This window comes from Halichoerus grypus, chromosome 10, assembly GCF_964656455.1.
Source record: "Halichoerus grypus chromosome 10, mHalGry1.hap1.1, whole genome shotgun sequence".
NCBI lineage: Eukaryota > Metazoa > Chordata > Mammalia > Carnivora > Phocidae > Halichoerus > Halichoerus grypus.
The window spans coordinates 20,440,035-20,458,287 of NC_135721.1; the positions used below are offsets into that span (position 1 = coordinate 20,440,035).

General features: G+C 45.8%; 1 protein-coding gene across 1 annotated transcript in view; it reads right to left on the bottom strand.

The window, feature by feature from the left end:
• Positions 1–467: 467 nt before the first annotated feature.
• The window catches only part of HADHA (hydroxyacyl-CoA dehydrogenase trifunctional multienzyme complex subunit alpha), a 49,700-nt gene continuing 31,914 nt past the window's right edge, over positions 468–18,253 (bottom strand). The window contains exons 10-20 of the mRNA XM_036090251.2: positions 18,165–18,221; positions 16,471–16,580; positions 12,513–12,647; positions 9,469–9,640; positions 6,839–6,925; positions 3,973–4,113; positions 3,478–3,546; positions 2,514–2,709; positions 1,720–1,834; positions 1,024–1,169; positions 468–948 (exon numbers count right to left, since the gene is read on the bottom strand). Of these exons, the coding sequence (XP_035946144.1) occupies positions 803–948; positions 1,024–1,169; positions 1,720–1,834; positions 2,514–2,709; positions 3,478–3,546; positions 3,973–4,113; positions 6,839–6,925; positions 9,469–9,640; positions 12,513–12,647; positions 16,471–16,580; positions 18,165–18,221 (1,374 nt within the window). The 3' untranslated portion in view covers positions 468–802. The remainder of the gene's footprint in view (positions 949–1,023; positions 1,170–1,719; positions 1,835–2,513; positions 2,710–3,477; positions 3,547–3,972; positions 4,114–6,838; positions 6,926–9,468; positions 9,641–12,512; positions 12,648–16,470; positions 16,581–18,164; positions 18,222–18,253) is intronic.

Genomic DNA, 18,253 nt, shown 5'->3' on the forward strand with positions numbered 1-18,253 from the left:
TGATCCATCCATCCTTCCACGCTCTGGGGCAGTCAAGACGAGCAGGATCTATTGACCAGGAAAATATTCTCTCCTCTGTTTCACTCCGATGTTAACATCCTGAGAACACGTGAGTCCCACCATGAAAAGAACTGGGTGCCACTGTGCTACAAGACATTAGTCTGGTGAAAGAAGTCTCTTAAAACCTGGCCTCCCAGCCTGTGGCACGTCCCCTGCTCTGGCCAGCCAGGCCTCTCCCCCACGGCAAGCAGAGGCCCGCCAGAGCGTGTCAACATGGCCGGATTTCGAAGGCTTTAGCGCATCAAGTCCCCCTTTATCTTCATCACGGTCTCTGTCTCAAGGTGCTGCCTAGAACTCTCCCGACACATTCACAGCCCCAAAGCCCAAGGCTTTATTCTGGCTCCTTGAAGGGAGGGGTTTAAAGCAGGAGGGCAAAGACAGAAGAAAAAGGAGCAGGCAGGCAGAGAGGCTGTTAGAGTTTGGTTTTTATTGTTATCACACAGGTGGCCGGGTGCAGAACTGCCCGGGCCGCCACCGGCCACCACCGGCCCGGGCGGAGCAGGCGGCAAGTCGGCTCTGGAGACGCCGGCACTCGGGGTGTCAGGACTTACGGGTTCCTCCTAACGTGAGGTGCAAACTCGTTCACAGCCACACTTCACCCGGAGGGAGAGACTGTCCTAACTGAAGGCACTTTGGTCAGGGCGCACACCCAGTGCCAGAGTTTGTTTGCCTTCCGGGTCCTCTGATGCGTCTAGATGCCAGTCTGCCGGGGAACCAGCGCCGCTGGCCGGGCGGGGGCCGCTCACTGGCAGAACTTCCTGTCAGGGCTGTTAGCGTGGTCGATGAGCAGCTGGCACGGGGTGAACTGTTTTCCGTAGGCGGCCTCGTACTTCCTGAGCCGGTCCACTACCTTCTGAGCGCCGTGCAGATCCACGAAGCGGAAGGGCCCTGGAAGGAAGAACAGGAGACGACAAAATGAGCTCTGGGATAAAACAAGCTACCTTCCCAACTTGCAAGACCAACCTCCAAGACATGGGGGAAAGCCGAGCCCGAAGACGGCTCCGATGTCTCCCTCTGCGGGTGTGGCCAAGATCCCTTCCTGCAGGCACAGGACGGCCTCGTTCACGAATCTGGTCAGCAGCCGGAACTGGATGTCTTCGTCGGAGGAGCTGCCAACAGGGACACACATTCGGGCAGCGGAAGTGTCACAGGGGCGGGAGGCAGGTGCGGGGAGGGATGAAGGCTGGCGCGGCCGGTGCTCCGAGGGCCAGCCCGCACAGAACTCGCAGTGGTGCAGAGAAGGGGCCACCGGGAGGCCAGCCTTGCTCCTCGAAAGACGGCTCAGAGCTTCCTGCCCTAACCAACCAGAGAGCGGCACCCACTCTGCAGGGCTGGGCAGACTAGACGGAATCGCTTGCCACCATGAGCTGTCAGTTACGAATGATAAAGAGGGGCTGGGGGTGGGGGTGAAGGGGCCTAGGAGGACAGTTTCTCTAGGTGCTCTCCAGACCTTCAGAGGGAAGGCTGGAGCAGGGGTCTTTCCAAGGCTCAGCTACAGTCCTTCCCCTGATGCCTGGCAGAACACGAGATGGCATGTGGAAGGGCGAAAGTATTCTGGTCAGGTAAGGGGATTATCACAGGGAAGATGGAAGAGGGCTGAGCAGCTCTGGGCTGAAGAGAAACAGCTTTCCACACTATTAGCTACTGAAGTTAACTCACACGTCAGACTTTGGGGGCACCTTCAGACTTGCCAAAATACCGTCCATGTCAGAATTCACATTCTTATTCTTCACACCCTCCTGGTAGATATAAAAGCCCTTCCCAGATTTGCGACCTAAAAGAAGCCAGAAAAGGGAGAATTACCAAATCTCAGAGACTGGGCCTGCGAATTCTCTTCTCTGCTAATCTGCTGTAAAGCTCCAGCCTCTCAACTGTGTTCCTGAACGTTGTCTGTCTAGCTAACCCTAGAAATTTAGTGTGTATTTGTCCGCAGAGTTGGCAAAGAAGGAAAAATGATCTTGTGTTTCTTGGGGCTTGAAAATCTGTGTATGTGGATGGGAAAGGCCATCTGGGTGAGCTTTAATGTCCAGATATGCAACACCAGGACCTAGTTTATGCCCTGGTCCTGGGGCTGATTCTGCTTCTCCTTCGCCAAGAGAGAAAGCCACCTCTGGTGGGCCTCAACCATGTTCCCTGTGTTTAGAGGCTTACTTTCTCCACATAGGTGGCCAGGCAGCATGGTCACGTCTGGGTGCCGAGTCTGCTCCTGCAGGATCACAGGTGTGCTAGAGGCCTTGGGCCAGAGGAAAACGCCTGGCTTGCATACCCTGGGCAATGGCAGAGCCTCAGGCCAGGGTTCTGCCTAACAGGTTGTTATGAAATCATTAAAAAAATTCCCCATGATAGTGGGCTCTATGTTTAGGAAGAACTCTCCCACATGGGCCTTCTGTAACTGTGTGTCTCAGGAAACTTTGTTTTTGTGGGGTTGGTTATGTTTGTCTGAGGCTACTCACCCAGGAAGCCCCTGGACACCATCTGCTTCAGCAGTTCTAGGCTTCCACCTCCAAACCGCTCCCCAAAGGCTTTGCCCAGATCTTCCGCGACGTGTTTTGCTACATCCACACCCACTTCATCCACCAGTGTGGCAGCACCCACAGGAAAGCCAAAGTTTGTGGTAAGGGAATCCAGCTTCTTAGGCTCAACTCCTTCCTGAACGGGAGGTAAGCAGGGATCTTAGGGGAGGAAGGCATTCCAGGCCCTCCCACAAGGGCTCTCCATGCTGGCCCTCTGAAACAGGGCCGGTCCACCACTCACTCCTCTCCTGGGTGCCACGAGCCCAGGCCCAGGACTGGGGCTGTCCCACTCAGGGAAAGCAAAGGAGGTTTGGGAGCCACCAGGGGGAAAGTCTGAGCCTTCCCTAATCCACAGGTTTAGGACTGAACAACTTCATTTAGAGATGAACACATTATTCATTTCCTCCTTGTTTGCAATTCTGAATCTCAGTAGTAATGAGATTCCACGGCAGACGGGGCGAAGTTTCCCCCAACAGAGAAGAGACCGCCTCACATAGCAGTGTGGCGGAGCCCCCCCGAGCCTGGGTCTGAGGTGGCACCCGAGGGGTGTGTGCAGAAGCTGCTCCAGCACCAACCAGCCCAAGTGGGCCTGTCTGTTCCGGATAGCTCCTGCCTCAAAGCGGGGAGGCAGAAGGTGTGCAGAAGGGCACATCAGGAGGCGTCTGGTCCTAGTGGGGCAGGGAGGGGGGTAAGGGAACAGAGCTAAAGTTCTGCCCATTGTAGGGCAGCAAAGCCCATGATTTCCCACCACGGTGTGGAAGGATTGGGCACAAAAGAGCCTTCTTGGAGAAGAACCTGGACTTAAGTGTATTAGAGGGAAGCCTGTTCCTTATCTTGACTACCAATCTGGAGGACTGGTTTAAGGAGTGGAAGATGCCTCCAACATTCCAAGAGCAGTACCGACCTGGAGGATCCTAAGGACTTCAGACATCATGGGTGCGAGACACCTGGTGGTGTAGAAGCCAGGTCCATCCTGCCAAGGGAGAGAATGTGAGCTCACTGGCCCCTCCGCTGTAGGTACGACATGAGGCTGAAAGCAGGCTCTCTTCCCCACGTGTCATTCCAAAATTCAAGGCGATTTATATTCGCAAACAGAATCGTTAAAATTATATCGCGGGGGAAGCCAGAGCCAAGGCAGCACGGCTTGAACCAAACGGCACAGCACAGGGTTTCACAGTCTGGAATGGCTGGGAGAACGTGCCCCGTCCCAGACACGCCCCTCTCAGACCCTGATTCAGCGGCACGGTCCACACCACTGTCCACGCTGCACACAACTAAGGGGAAATCCTATCAAAAGGTGACCTATTTGCCCCCAGAATAGTTATAAACAAGCCTGAAGGTATAAGGAATCTTAACAGAACTTTGCCCCCGTCTGCCGCTCTGTCACACAGCTCCTTACCTTAACCACAATGATGACCTTCCCCTGCTTGAGCCCAACGGCTACCGCCGAAGCGGTTGTGTCCTTAGACGTTTTCTCGGTTGTGATGATCTCCAGCAGCTGCATCTTGTCCACAGGAGAGAAGTAGTGCATGCCAATCACCTGGCAAGGGGAGTACAAAGCCAACAGATCTAAGAACGTGGAGGAGGAACTGGATAGCACTCATTTTTTGCTAGGAAAGCAAGGGAGATCCGTCTGAGTGGTTTGGCTCTGTGGTTCTTTGAAAAAAGTTCAGTATGTTTCAGAGGGCTCACTGGAATCTTCTTCTTCCATCTGCTTCTAGGGAAACAGATCCTACCAACAATTAGTGCCGAAATCACAGCTACTGGCCAAATTAGATTTATCAGGGAAGAATGAATGAAGGTCCCACTCGTATTAGTGATACTGATGGTTCAGAGGGTCCACTTTTTTTGAGGTGGGGGAGGCAGAAGCAGGCAGAAGAATCCATCAATATGCTCAACTGTCAGAGATGTACCTGGATTTTACACAGATGGGTCTCACTACCAGGATATTGGGTTTAAATAAGATTTATCAACATTCAGGGACAACTGGCTCAGTTGGTTGAACATCCAACTCCTGATTTCGGCTCAGGTCATGGTCTTGGGGTCATGAGATCAAGCCCTGTGTCGGGGTCTGCGCTCAACAGGGAGTCTGAGATTCCCTCTCTCCCTCTGCTCCTTTCCCCCACCCCTGCACTCTCTTTCAAATAAATAAATCTTAAAAAAAAAAACAACATTCAAATGCACCCGAAGATTCATTAAACCAATGATTCTTGAAGTGAAGTAATTGGACCAGCAACATTAGCATCGCCTGGGAAATTTAGAACTAAAATTCTCAGGCCCACCCCAGACCCAGATCTACTGAATGAAAGACTAGGGGCAGGGCCCAGATCTGTGTTTAAGAAGCCTTCCAGGTAATTCTGATACATGCTGAAGTTCAGGACCTCCTCCTTAAGCTAACAATTAGACAGTCTCCCAAACTGCATTGCTGTGGGAGAGAATAATTTAATCATAAAACTTAAGAGTTTTGCTCCCCCTACCCTCGCTTTAGCTGTAAGATATAACTAATGATATCTACCATTTATTGACTGCTGGCTATCCACTGTTAATACCTTTGCCATTTATTCCTTACATTTAATCCATCACTCTGTGAACTAGTCAGTCTTATCTAGATGAAGAAAAAAGTCATCAGGAAGTTAAAATTGGTAGCTCAGGGTCAGTTAGTGAAAGGCAGTGGGATTCCATCACAGCTGGCCTGTCTCCAAAGCCTGCCTACTCTCCATTATGTAATGCACAGGTCACTTAAATGTTCCATAAACTTACCAATCCAAAAGTTGCTTCTAAACCCTAAACCGTTCCTTATGTCTAAACTATTTAAAAAGACAGGACCTGATTCAGACTCAGTACTTCTGAGCAAAAGGAATTAGTCTTTATGACATATAACTTATACACAATAAAATGCACAGAACTTAAAGTGTTCATTTCAATGAGTTTTGACAATTGTATATACACTCATGTGATCACTACCCCAAGCAAATTTATTTACATCACTCAAGAAAGCTGTGCCAAAGGTGACCAACTTGTCCTGGATAAACAGATGGCTGGTCACCGTCCCTGTGCCCCTGTGACCTTAATTTTATATAACATAGGGGAAGCAGGGGACAGAAGCTATCCAAGATACTTGGAGGCCAGGACTGCAAAACATGATGCTTTTTCCACTCCACTGGGAAAATGAGAAGTTAGCATCAAAGATTCTCCTTCACTGACTTAAATGCTGCCGAGGTGCTGAGTGATGTGACATGGCCAGACTGTCAACCTGCCTTTATAGTGTTTTTTGTCTTCCCTCAGTGTCACACTTCTCCCTGTGACCTTTTCCTGCCATCCCAGGCCCTGTATCGCTTCCAATCTGCGGTGTGCTAGGAAACAAGCTGACCTTGCATTCACAAGCTATTAGAATAGGAATAAACAGACTTTTGTGTTTTCAATACAAGGACTCTGTCTTAACAATTTCAGCTGCTTAAAGGTCTCTTATATTTCCTTCCTACTTTTGGCTGGGTCTGGTTAGCTGAGGCTAATTGCTATCCTCCAGAGAGGTGAGGTATTTTATTTCTCCTTGAGTGATTTCACTTTCCCTGGGTTACCCTGGTAGACAGCAGAAGCCCAAAGATATATTTCCAGGCATCATTCCCAGTACTCACTGAAAGTGCTTCTACCCTTTCACATCCTGGGTAGAAGGTCTAAGTGAACCCATAGGTGGACACACCTCACCACCCCTCCTGATCTTCTATTCCTGGACATGGAATTGGAAGCAAAACTGTCTTAGATTGTCACCAGTGTGTGCTCTGTAACTGAAGTGATATTTTGGAGTACCCCTCTTATTTTAAGGGCCTATCTTTATTTTTTAAAATTAAAAATGTTTTTAAAGATTTTAGTTTTTGAAAGTAATCTCTATACCCAACATGGCGCTCAAATTCACAACCCCGAGATCAAGAGTCACATGCTCTACCAATTGGGCCAGCCAGGTGTCCCTTGGGCCTACCTTTAAATACCTAATTTTAATAAAGGTAGGTTTTATAGTCTGAACCTAAAAAATAAGAGCTGTTAGGGATGCAAATCACTATAAAAGTATATTTTGGTTGTACTTCACTTATCCCAGCATCTCACAATGGTCATGGTATTATTAGCTTTTCTGTGCCCAGTTTTGGGGAAGATATCACCGCCCCCGCCTCCACCTCACAATCCACACCAGGCTTCTCATGCTCTAAGCCTTCCTCAGGGAGCCCATGGCAGGAAAACATTTCAGGGTCTTCCCGCTGTTCAGAATTTACCTTCTCGGGTCTTTTGCTGACAGCAGCAATTTCACTGATTGGGAGAGCAGATGTGTTACTGGCAAAGACACAGTGATCCGGAATCAGCTGCAGGGGAAAAGCATTGAAGAATGTGTCATGGAGGCCTGGGAGATGACTGGAGTCCAAAGCAGAGCTAAGCCATGAAACCTGGGCCCGGCCCCGCTTCCCCCGCCAACCGCTCAGACAGTAGATACTATTCGGCCGACATTTCCAACCTCCCAGGGCTCCTGTGATGGGGAGTGTGTTGGCCTTGTTCTTTTTCCCATTCAGCCTTCTAGTTCTGGCTCAGTGTCCTAACCTGGAGACTGCATCTCAATGTTAGGTAAATAAGACACCTCAGATAAATACTGAAAAGATAACCTTGAGTCAAATCTCATTCATTTCAAGATCTAGCACGCGTACCAATCCCTCTTCTTGTTTGGATCTGCCCTCGAATCCGAAAGCTGACCATCCCCCCCCCTTTACCTTGATAAGAACAAGCCACAGCATGCATGCTTAGCTCATTTTATACAGGGTGCTATTAGAAAACCGTGCGCCGCTGTAATTAATCTACGGCACACAAATCCTATTAACTGTTATCTTTATCATCCTGGAGAACAGTCTCTAATGTAGACTGTCTCAGCATTCTGTTCATGATCCTGAGTTATTCATGTTTTTATTCAGCTGCGTGCATAAAAAACATGGAAGGCACACCTGTCCAATTTGTGCACCCTGGGACAGGCAAAATCCTAACATGGGAGCTGGGAATCAAGGTTCAAGATACATGCAACACGCTGAAAAGGTGAGTATAAATAAACATCAATTATAATGGGGACAAAGGTAAAATACCACATTAAGATTTTTTTAAAAAGAAAAACGGGGGGGCGCCTGGGTGGCTCAGTCATTAAGCATCTGCCTTCGGCTCAGGTCATGGTCCCAGGGTCCTGGGATTGAGCCCCACATCCGGCTCCCCGCTCGGCGGGAAGCCTACTTCCCCCTCTCCCACTCCCCCCTGCTTGTGTTCCCTCTAGAGCCCTCTGTGTCTCTCTGTCAAATAAACAAATAAAATCTTAAAAAAAAAAAAAAAAAAAAAAAGATAAACGGGAAAAAGCTAGAGAGGCACCTGTTGAACAAAACCTGGCTCGGCAGTTAAGCTTGTGTAAGGCCCCCAGGATTTTAGTTAATCAGAAGTGTGAGTTGAAAGCAGAGCACGACTGCAAGAAAGTGAAGAGTCTCAAGTGGCACGTCTGAGGGGCACGGCGTCTCACGCTGGTGGGGACATTCTCTATGAAGAGCAGGCCAACGTCTCCAAAGACACCTGGCACCAATTCCTCCCCTTCTGATTCACGTGGGGCTCTCCTCCCATCCAGAGGTAGACTCTATTTCCGCCCTCCTGAACCTCATGACTTGCTTTTACCAATGGAAAACAGGAGTGACACTCTGAGCTCCAGGCCAGCCCTTAAGGAGCCCTGTTTTTTTTTTTTGCCCTCTTGGAAGCCAGAGGTCAACGCTGTAGAGTTTGCTCTGAGTCTGCACTTCTCTTGATCTGATCCCTCTTTCTTTCCCTTGATCACCAGTTTCCCAACTGCTAAAGCTAACACACCCTTCTCCATGCCGGTAGTCCCAAACCCAGATTTTCCAAAAGCAAAGACCATCACCTAGTCAGATGGTTGATGCTCTTCTCTCCATGCTGCCCGTGTCTGTTTTTGCGGCTCCTCAAGGACCTGCCTGCTGCTGGCTCAGCAGTGCCCTCAAAGCCCTGGGAACACCACCTACCACTCTGCGCTGAAATGCCACTCAGCACAGATGGAATACAAATCCACGCAGCTCTTCTGAACCTTCCCCCTCAGCTGAATCTACATGACCCTTTGTCAAAAGGAAAGACTTTCCAATGCATGGATTCCAAAGCGGAACTGTCCCAGAGTTGCTTGTCTTTAGGTTCTCAGCCCTCTGTAGGCTGAGTGTGTGGTAGAGCGGGGACCCTCACATGGAGGCCACTACTCAGGACACCTGGAGAGCTGCTGAGCCAGTGCCATCTCGTGTACACAATCTACTAGCCCACATTCTGTTTAACTGTAGGTGCTGCTCCAGGCCCCGGTTCCATCTTGTAGCCTAGTGACTACTGTCATTTGTTCTCCTCTGGGCTCCTCCTTTATACCACCCACGACAGGTACTTGCTTTGTTCATGGCATGTAGAGTGCTCAGGATCAAGACCAAAGCAGCATTTCCACAAAGTAAGCATCTGAAACCTGCCTGGAGAGAGAATTTCTCCCCTACTTCCTGTGCTGGCGAGACCTGAAGAAGTTTAATTATGGCTTGTAGCTAACCCAAAATGCTAAGACAGCTGGCTAGACTCCATGAGGTTATTATATGTCTGGGTGACTGAACTCCCACAGAATGCTAATGAACCCTGTGTTACTTGATTTTCTTACCTCAGGACACAGATAACCTACATGCTGTACATGGGTTCACATAGAAACCTACATGCTGTACATGGGTTCACATAGAAACTCCTCAGTATGGACATGAGTAACCCTATAAAAAGAACCATGAGTTTCCTTTTTTAAAACCTATTTCTGTGTCCTCCACTGACTAGGCTACGATTCAAGTACAACAGGCCTCTTACTTACCGCTTCTACTTCCTTTAGCACTCTGTGCTTAAGACTAAGGTCCTCAAAAACAGCTTCAATCACCATGTCAGCCTTTTCAAAACCCTGGTAATCGAGCTGCCCAGTCAAGTTGCTGAAAATGGAGTCCCTTTCAAATGATGTTAGAGCTTTCTTCTTCACTTTATCATTCAACCTAGAAAAAACACAGTCCTAGTCAGAAGGAAAGAATAGGAAACGTAACATTTATTGAGCATCCATGGGCCAGACACTTTTTTTTTTTTTTTTTTTTACCAACTCTGTGAGGCAGTTCTATTATTCCCATTTTGAGAGAGAAGAGTTGCTCAAATAGGCTCAGAGGGACTCATGGTCAAATGGCTAGGTACTAGGCCAAAGGCAGGTTGGCCCCCAAGTCCACATTCTTTCTCCTGTAAGAAGCCTCTAAATGTAAAACTTACATAAACTCTAACACTCATAAAACATTTACATTTGCCAAGAGGAGTAAACACAAATACTGGAATGGCAAAACAAAGAAGCAGCTATGGTACCTCTCTACCTATAATGGAGGAAACACCCAACATGTGTCCTAGGCCACATGGACTTATACCTGATTACACATCATTTTGTTATTCTGCAACTGTAATCTTCTGGAAAAGAGAGACCAAGCATTATTTCTTATATTCTTAATCTACTTCCCAGTCAGCACATAGTAAGTACCATATTATATTGATTACACAAAATATTAACTCAAGGTCTCTTCCTTCCCATAGGGAGATAAAAAGGATTCCTGCTATTCATTTAACTGATTACTTTTCACTGCCAAGAAAAACAGGCTCTCTTAGGTTATAATCTGAGCACACTTGCAGAATAACTGACCTAGAATTTTCCTCTGAAAGAACAGAGCTAAATCCCATTTACTAATTTCCTTAACCCAAAGAAAAATTAAAGCCACAAGGTAAGTTTATTTTATGCTTTGGTATCAAGACTAGAAATTCTCATGTTTGTGGATTTTGATGGTTTCCATCTCACTGCCATATTGTTATGGAACACTGAAAACAGCACGACTTCGTGGAAAACGAGGATGTGAGGAAATGCGCCATAATTACACACTGAAGGTGGGGCTGGGATCAAAACTCTCGAACCTTCTCTTTCTTGGCTGGCGTTACTGTAGAGAAGCGGAAACAGCTTTGGTTCCATAATGTCTGAGGCTTTACAGACTGGGTCTCCATCTTACCTCTGAATTAATACAAGGTGAGTATGACTCTCCCTCTGCCCACCTGCCCCTTCCCTCCTCCACGCTGCCTGTTTTGCAGAGGGGGAGAAACTGAGCAGCCGCTTGGCCAGACTAGAAATTGGTTTCAGCTCAGTTCTGTGCTCCAGTGTAATGGACAAGCTGGCTGCATGTACACTGTCCTACATATGACTTTCAGTTGAATGAGCTTTTATTTTTTTTTTAGATTTATTTATTTGAGAGAGAGAGAGAGACAGAACACAAGCAGGGAGGAGGAGGCAGAGGGAGAAGAAGGAGACCCCCCACTGAGCAGGGAGCCCGATGCGGGACTTGATCCCAGAGCCCTGGGATCATGACCCAAGCTGAAGGCAGAGGCTTAACCAACTGAGCCACCCAGGTGCCCCTTGAATGAGCCTTTTTTTTTTTTTTTTTTTTAAGATTTTATTATTTGACAGAGAGAGAGGTCTGCAGAAAAGAGGTCAAACATGCTGAAGCTACATAACCCATCTAAGAAACAACAACAAAAAAGCTCATTGAAGGGACTCCTGGGTGGCTCAGTCGTTAAGCGTCTGCCTTCGGCTCAGGTCATGATCCCAGGGTCCTGGGATCGAGCCCCGCATCGGGCTCCCTGCTCAGCGGGGAGTCTGCTTCTCCCTCTCCCCCTACTTATGTTCCTGCTCTCGCTGTCTCTCTCTCTTTCTCTGTCAAATAAATAAATAAAATCTTTAAAAAAAAAAAAAAGAAAGAAAAAAAAGAAACATCAGGCCCTGGTGAGTGCCCCTCACCATACTGCTTACTTGTGACATACATGTTTCCTGTCCTCTCTTGGTAACAGTTCATTAGGCATTAGAGCAACAAATAACATTCCGAACTCTGACGAGCATCTTGTTTGCTAACTGCTGACATGGTTGTCAGAAACCAAGAGATCTGAACCCATGCTTTTAAGACTTTGTTTGCTTGTCCATTACACTGGAGCACAGAACTGGGCTGAAACCAATTTCTAGTCTGGCCAAGCGGCTGCTCAGTTTCTCCCCCTCTGCAAAACAGGCAGCGTGGAGGAGGGAAGGGGTAGGTGGGCAGAGGGAGAGTAATATTCACCTTGTATTAATTCAGAGGTAAGATGGAGACACAGTCGGGGCGCCTGGGTGGCTCAGTTGGTTAAGCGACTGCCTTTGGCTCAGGTCATGATCCTGGAGTCCCGGGATCGAGTCCCGCATAGGGCTCCCTGCTCGGCAGGGAGTCTGCTTCTCCCTCTAACCCTCCCCCTCTCATGCTCTCTCTCTCTCATTCTCTCTAATAAATAAATAAAATCTTAAAAAAAAAAAGAAAAAGATGGAGACTCAGTCTGTAAAGCCTCAGACATTATGGAACCAAAGCTGTTTCCGCTTCTCTATAGTAACGCCAGCCAAGAAAGAGAAGGTTCGAGAGTTTTGATCCCAGCCCCACCTTTAGTGTGTAATTATGGCACATTTCCTCACATCCTCGTTTTCCACGAAGTCATGCTGTTTTCAGTGTTCCATAATAATATGGCAGTGAGATGGAAACCATCAAAATCCACAAACATGAAAATTTCTAGTCTTGATACCAAACCATAAAATAAGTGGCATTTAAAAATATCTGATGGTTTTCTCTTCTGCAGTCAGACATTACAGATTCCAATGATGTTAATGGTTTATAATATGTGCAATAAAATGAAGGCAAAGAATTGGTGTTTCTAAAAATCAAAGGAAAGAGCTTAACTACGGAGCATCCAGTACTCACCATGTTCAGGAAAAAGGAACGTGTAATGGCAAAAAACAAACAGCATTCTGCTCACAGAGGCAGAGAGCTGGCTTACCCTTTGAACACCTGTTGCTGTCCTCGGCCCAGCCCGGCTAGTGTAGCATCTTTAAGTATGGTCTTCAGGCCCTTATCCACAGACACCTGGGCAATGCCGGCTCCCATCAGCCCTGCACCAAGAATGGCTAGGTGCCTAGAAGGAAAGCATGAATGACTTTTGGTAGACTAATCGTAGAAGGGGGAGATCGCCTAAGTTATTCAATAAACCAATGAAAGTGGGCACAACAATAAGGTATTTTAAATAATTTTTATCTATAAAAATCTGTATTTATAAATAGATTTTATCTATAAAAACCTATTTAAAGATTTTATGTATAAGTAAGGTATTTTAAATAATTTTTAATCTATAAAAAATTTAAATAATTTTTATTTTTAAAAATTGATTTTCAAATTTATTTATTTAATTTTTTAAGAGAGAGCATGTGAGCACTCAAACAGTATGGGGGTGGGAGAATCTCAAGCAGGCTCCATGCCTAGCTCAGAGCCCAACACCCGGCTGGATCCCAGGACCCTGAGGTCATAACTGAGCCGAGACCAAGAGTTTAATGCTTAACTGACTGAGCCACCCATACGCCCCCTTTTAATTAATTAATTTAGAGAGAGAGTGAACAGGGCAGAGGGAGAGAGAGTTTCAAAGTTAAATACAAAAATCCATTAGGTCTAAAAGAACTGGCCTACACAATAAGACAGAATTATATTAATCTTCAATCATGCCTCGAGATCACTGAAAACAAAACCACCTGGTTTATGTTGAAGTCAACATGAGTATTTCTGGTTTCCAAACAAAAGCCAATTTGCAGTGACATGCCCAAAGACTAATCTCTCTTATCTGTTAGTGATTTTACCATTTTCCTATAAGCTTTCATTTCTCCTGAATTTGTGCCATTATTATTCCTTACTTGGATTAGATCAAAATTCTCCTGGATGGTTTCTTTGCTTCCAGACCTTACCACCCCTTCCCCACAAATACCTTCATACATGCACATTCCTGCCTTTTCCACCCCCAACTTGTCTTGAACTTGTCAGGACCATCTGGCTTACCCCACAGTACTCTGGAATGGCTTCATGTACATTATTTTTGTCTCCTCAGTTAAATTCTAAGTATTTTGTGGGCCAAAGATCATGTCTGTCTGATTATTCTTTTTAGTTTTGCATAGTTCTGGAGCAATAGGCCATACTCCCATAGTAAATAACTAAAAAAATTTTTCCAGAATATCTTCCTTCATAAAAGAAGCCTAAGTTTACAGCACTACGTAGACCTTAGACTTAATACAAGGATAAAGTTTCATTCCTAACAATTCTGATTATAATGTTCAAAAATCATATTTATGACCTGAAAAGGAAACCTAATTTCAAGTCCTAGAAGTATCTTTCAAATGTAGCTTTGTAGTAACACATGCATTTATATGGTTAGTGGGTTTTTTTTTTTTTTAAGATTTATTTATTGGGGCGCCTGGGTGGCTCAGTCGGTTTAGCAGCTGCCTTCAGCTCAGATCATGATCTCCAGGTCCTGGGACTGAGCCCTGCATTGGGCTCTCTGCTCAGCAGGGGGTCTGCCTCTCTCGCTTCCCCTCTGCCGCTCCCCACCACTCGTTTTCTCACTCTCTCTCAAATAAATAAAATCTTAAAAAAAAAAAAAAAGTGAAACCAGAGAAGGAATTCAAATGATTATCCGAGGGGAAAGAGCCTAGAGACAGAAGTGGAGAAAGCAGAGGCATCACTGACAGTGGGGAAAGCAGGAAAAAGGATACCCTTTCTTCAATTCTTCAAGGTTCTTTTTCTTTCTTTCTTTCTTTAAGCAATCTGTACACCCAACATGGGGCTCAAGCTCGCAACCCTGAGATCAAGAGTCGCATGCTCTTCGGGACGGAGCCAGCCAGGCAGCCCAATTCTTCAAGGTTCTTTAGTAAATCTTCCATCCAACCTGTCCTGCCTTGGGTACCTTATAATTAATTCCTCATCTCCTTTTTCCTCAATTTATTTCCCAAGTGAGGCCAACTCCTACATTACCCTGTTTTCCTGTCCATTTAGTTCTGAGTTTCTGAATTTCTGATTCAAGGTGATTCTTTCTTATCTGCAAAGGCTTATTTAAGGATATTTCATTCAAGTTTAGAAGTGTTCCGTTACAGTTTTCTTCTATTGTGGCTGTTTTGGGGAGGGAAGAATTTTCTTTTTTTTTTTTTTTTAAAGATTTTATTTATTTATTTGACAGAGAAAGAGATAGAGACAGTGAGAGAGGGAACACAAGCAGGGGGAGTGGGAGAGGGAGAAGTAGGCTTCCTGCTGAGCAGGAAGCCCAATGCGGGGCTCGATCCCAGGACCCTGGGACCATGACCTGAGCCGAAGGCAGACAGTTAACGACTGAGCCACTCAGGCACCCCAGGGGAGAATTTTCTTAAACTTAAGTATTCTGATTCTCATTTTCTTATTTCTTCTTATATGAGACTCATGTGGATGTTGCCTGTCTTTTTTATGTATTTGGTATAACAACACTGTCCCCAAATGGCATTATATGCTAGCTGCATATGATAGGAAGAAGTATATGCAGACAGGAGTAGGAGTCTGGAGTGGCTCATTAGGTTTTGTAATTTAAGAGGACTCTCTTCAGCTGCAAAGTGTAGTCTCTTTAATTGATGGCATTTTTTGGTAGGTGGAGGGATGGGGGCAAAGGAGTAGGGTGGGAAGGAGGTAGAAGTTGGTGTGTGTTTTACAGTTTTGTAATTTTGCAGGACTCAATATTTTTCTCTCTTGCTTCCTTTTCTTTCCTGTTATTATAAAGTTTGCCTCTTACAGAATTAGAAGTTAGCAGCGTATCTGCCTTCTATTCATGCCATGCGTGGGGAATGGGTGGCTTTGTTGTCCTTGCTCATGTCTGATTTTTGTAGAATGTATGCAGAGATGCTGACTTAGATGGCCATCTTATTCTACTACAGCGTGGAAGAGATTAACCTCACCCACCGAATGCAAGATACTGTCCACACTGGGCGGAGCAAGCACCACGGATGGGTACTGATCGCCCCTTACCACCATGTGTGCTGGAGAAGCGGTGACAGTCATAGTTCATAGTCTATTTGGAAATCAGCCCTCTGGGCTAGCATCGTATCTGTCTCACCCAAATTTCTTACCTGTTTTACTTCTATTTTGGGTTGTAATCTCATTAAAGGTGAAGGGGATGGAGAAGGTAGTAACCTTAGCTGCTCTGAAAGCCCTCACAGTAATTCAGATAGAGCACTGTGTCTCAACCTTGGCATTACTGACATTTTGGATTTGATTACTGTAATTCTTAGGCCTGTCCCATGTACTGTAGGATGTTTAGCAGCATCCCTAACCTCTGCTCACTAGATGCCAGAAGAACATGTGACAACCAAAAATGTTTCCAGACATTATCAAATGATCCCGGGGGGCTGGGGGGGGGGCGGGGGGAGACAAGGCCCAGGCTGAGAACCACTGAGCTAGAAGGTGAATTTAGGGGCATTATGAAACTTAAAATGCTGACAGCTTTTGGGCAACATTGCATTGAAAGGCTTGTTGAAAAGAACAGACAGGCAAGTGGAATCTCAAGTGTTCGGGCTGTAAGCTAGAAGGACAAGCCTTCAACAGTCAGAATAAGACTATTTTTTTAAAAAGGAAGAAGTGTGAGTTCCCAGAGATGGTATCTTAAGTCATAGGGAGACACAAGATCATTAAACAGTGCATAGTATGTGTGTTCGGTTTGGGAATAGGGGACGTAAGCCAGATTTCTAGGGGACATCAATAGCAAGACAAGAAAGCTTCTGTAGGAGCCATTAGAGAGGTCTGGAGAAAACAGTACAGGCAGAACTTTGAAAGCCAAAACGTTCTTAGTAGAAAAAGGGATCTAATGTGCTTAGGGCAGAAGAGGAGTAGGCAAGACGGAAGGTATGAATTTAGCTCTGTAATGAAACCTACAAGGGCTCCCTAGGTGGAGTTTAACTTACTTCACTTCCTTCTGTGGAGCTCCAAATTTATTCTTCTTACACAGGACCTGCCCATGATAAAGTCCCATCAAGGCCTTCGATTCTTTGGTCATTGCAAGCTCTCCAAATTTCTGAAAAATAAAGGAGAAGAAGAAAGGGTAGCACTTCAGAGTCTCAGGGATGGGGGTTCCTTCAGTTGGGTTTCCCTGCAGAGACACGGAGCCCCGGGCGTTCCTCGCCCGCAGTACTTTCCCACTACCGCTTTCAAAGGGTCTGGATACATCCGAGCTCTCGGATTCTCCCCACCAGTGGTGGCGGCGACTCACCTTTTCCATGGAACTAGAGTGCCAGGGCTACAGTCCTCTCAATCAACCCTCTCATTTTGAAGACTGGGAAGAAGAGGCCTGGAGAAATTAAGTCACCACACCACCTCAAGTGGCAGAAATGGAACTCGCACCCTGGGGGTAGGACTCCCAACTCTGGTTCACTTTCGCTAAAGCAGGCTGCCTGCACCACACCTGCCGCTTTGAAAAGTACCCTAATGCTTACAGAGAGCAAGTCTCAGGTTAGTGGTTAAGAACCTGAGATTTACAGTCTGGGTTTGACAGAACGGGGTTTGAATCCTGGCTCTGCCATTTACCAGTTGTCAAGTCTTTCTTCATCCTTAAAATGGGAAAAACCATGCTTATTTTACAGTTTTGCTGGAATTAGATGAGAAAGCTAGTCAGCTATCATCATCATCACTACTGCTAAAATTTACTGGTATGGTTACATGGTTACAAATAGCATTTCAAAGGAGGAATCCTCCTAATAAACTTGCTTTCATGTCCTAATCGAACATGAAACAATGTTCTACTGATCTTGATAAGTGGATTCTATTCAGTAAACCAGTGATTTTCCAACCATGGGTAGGGATCCATCAGTCACCCTGAGTTCAGTGGGTTGTGATAAGTAGGACAGATAGGAAATACCGAGTACAACATACACAGTGAGGACAATAATTGATTTGTGAAACTTGTGCTTCAAATACATATGTACACGTGTAGCTGGATAGGAGGTCAAAGACTAAAGCAGAGTGCACTTCAATAAGCAACCCAGTACAAGAAATGTTTTTTCTGGAACTTGTCCTGAGCTCTTGAGATACCTCTTGTCTTATTATCAACAAGCAGTCATTCTTCAGCGATTGCTTAAAATTTAAAAACAACCCAAACCGCTTAAATCCACAATACTACCAACTGGTTGGAAAAGTGGGAAGAGGTGAGGCTGGTTCATACGCCCCTCTGTGTCCTTTTAGTGGCTATACAACATTTCCTTCCATTCTTTAATTCACCAAAGAGAGGCTGGCCTTCAAAGTCTTATTGCTGGGCCCTAACGAGTAAGAAACCTATTTTTCTATCAATGTATTCATTTTATCACAACAAAACCAGCCCAACTCCAGAACATAAACATCCCAGTGATTCATTTTGAAAGGATTAGAACTCTGGCCCTGCTCTCCCTAGTTAAACCCTCATTACTGAGAGCAAGTTCAAATAGCTGGGACCACTAAGGTGTTCTTAACATCACTCACTGAGATTAACCCTAAGAAATGATAATCACTAGAAGGAAAACATTTTGGGTAGGCTTTGGGTATTTTTTCTTTTTTTAGCTTTACAAAGAGTTTTAGATCTTGATTTTCTCGAATCTAATAATAATAAATTGAAAGGAAAGAACTTTACCTTAGATTCAGAGAGATAGCCAGCATCATTCCCTTGCTCAATTCCAGTCTTTACCACCTAAAAAAACACATAAAGCACTTGTTCATTGT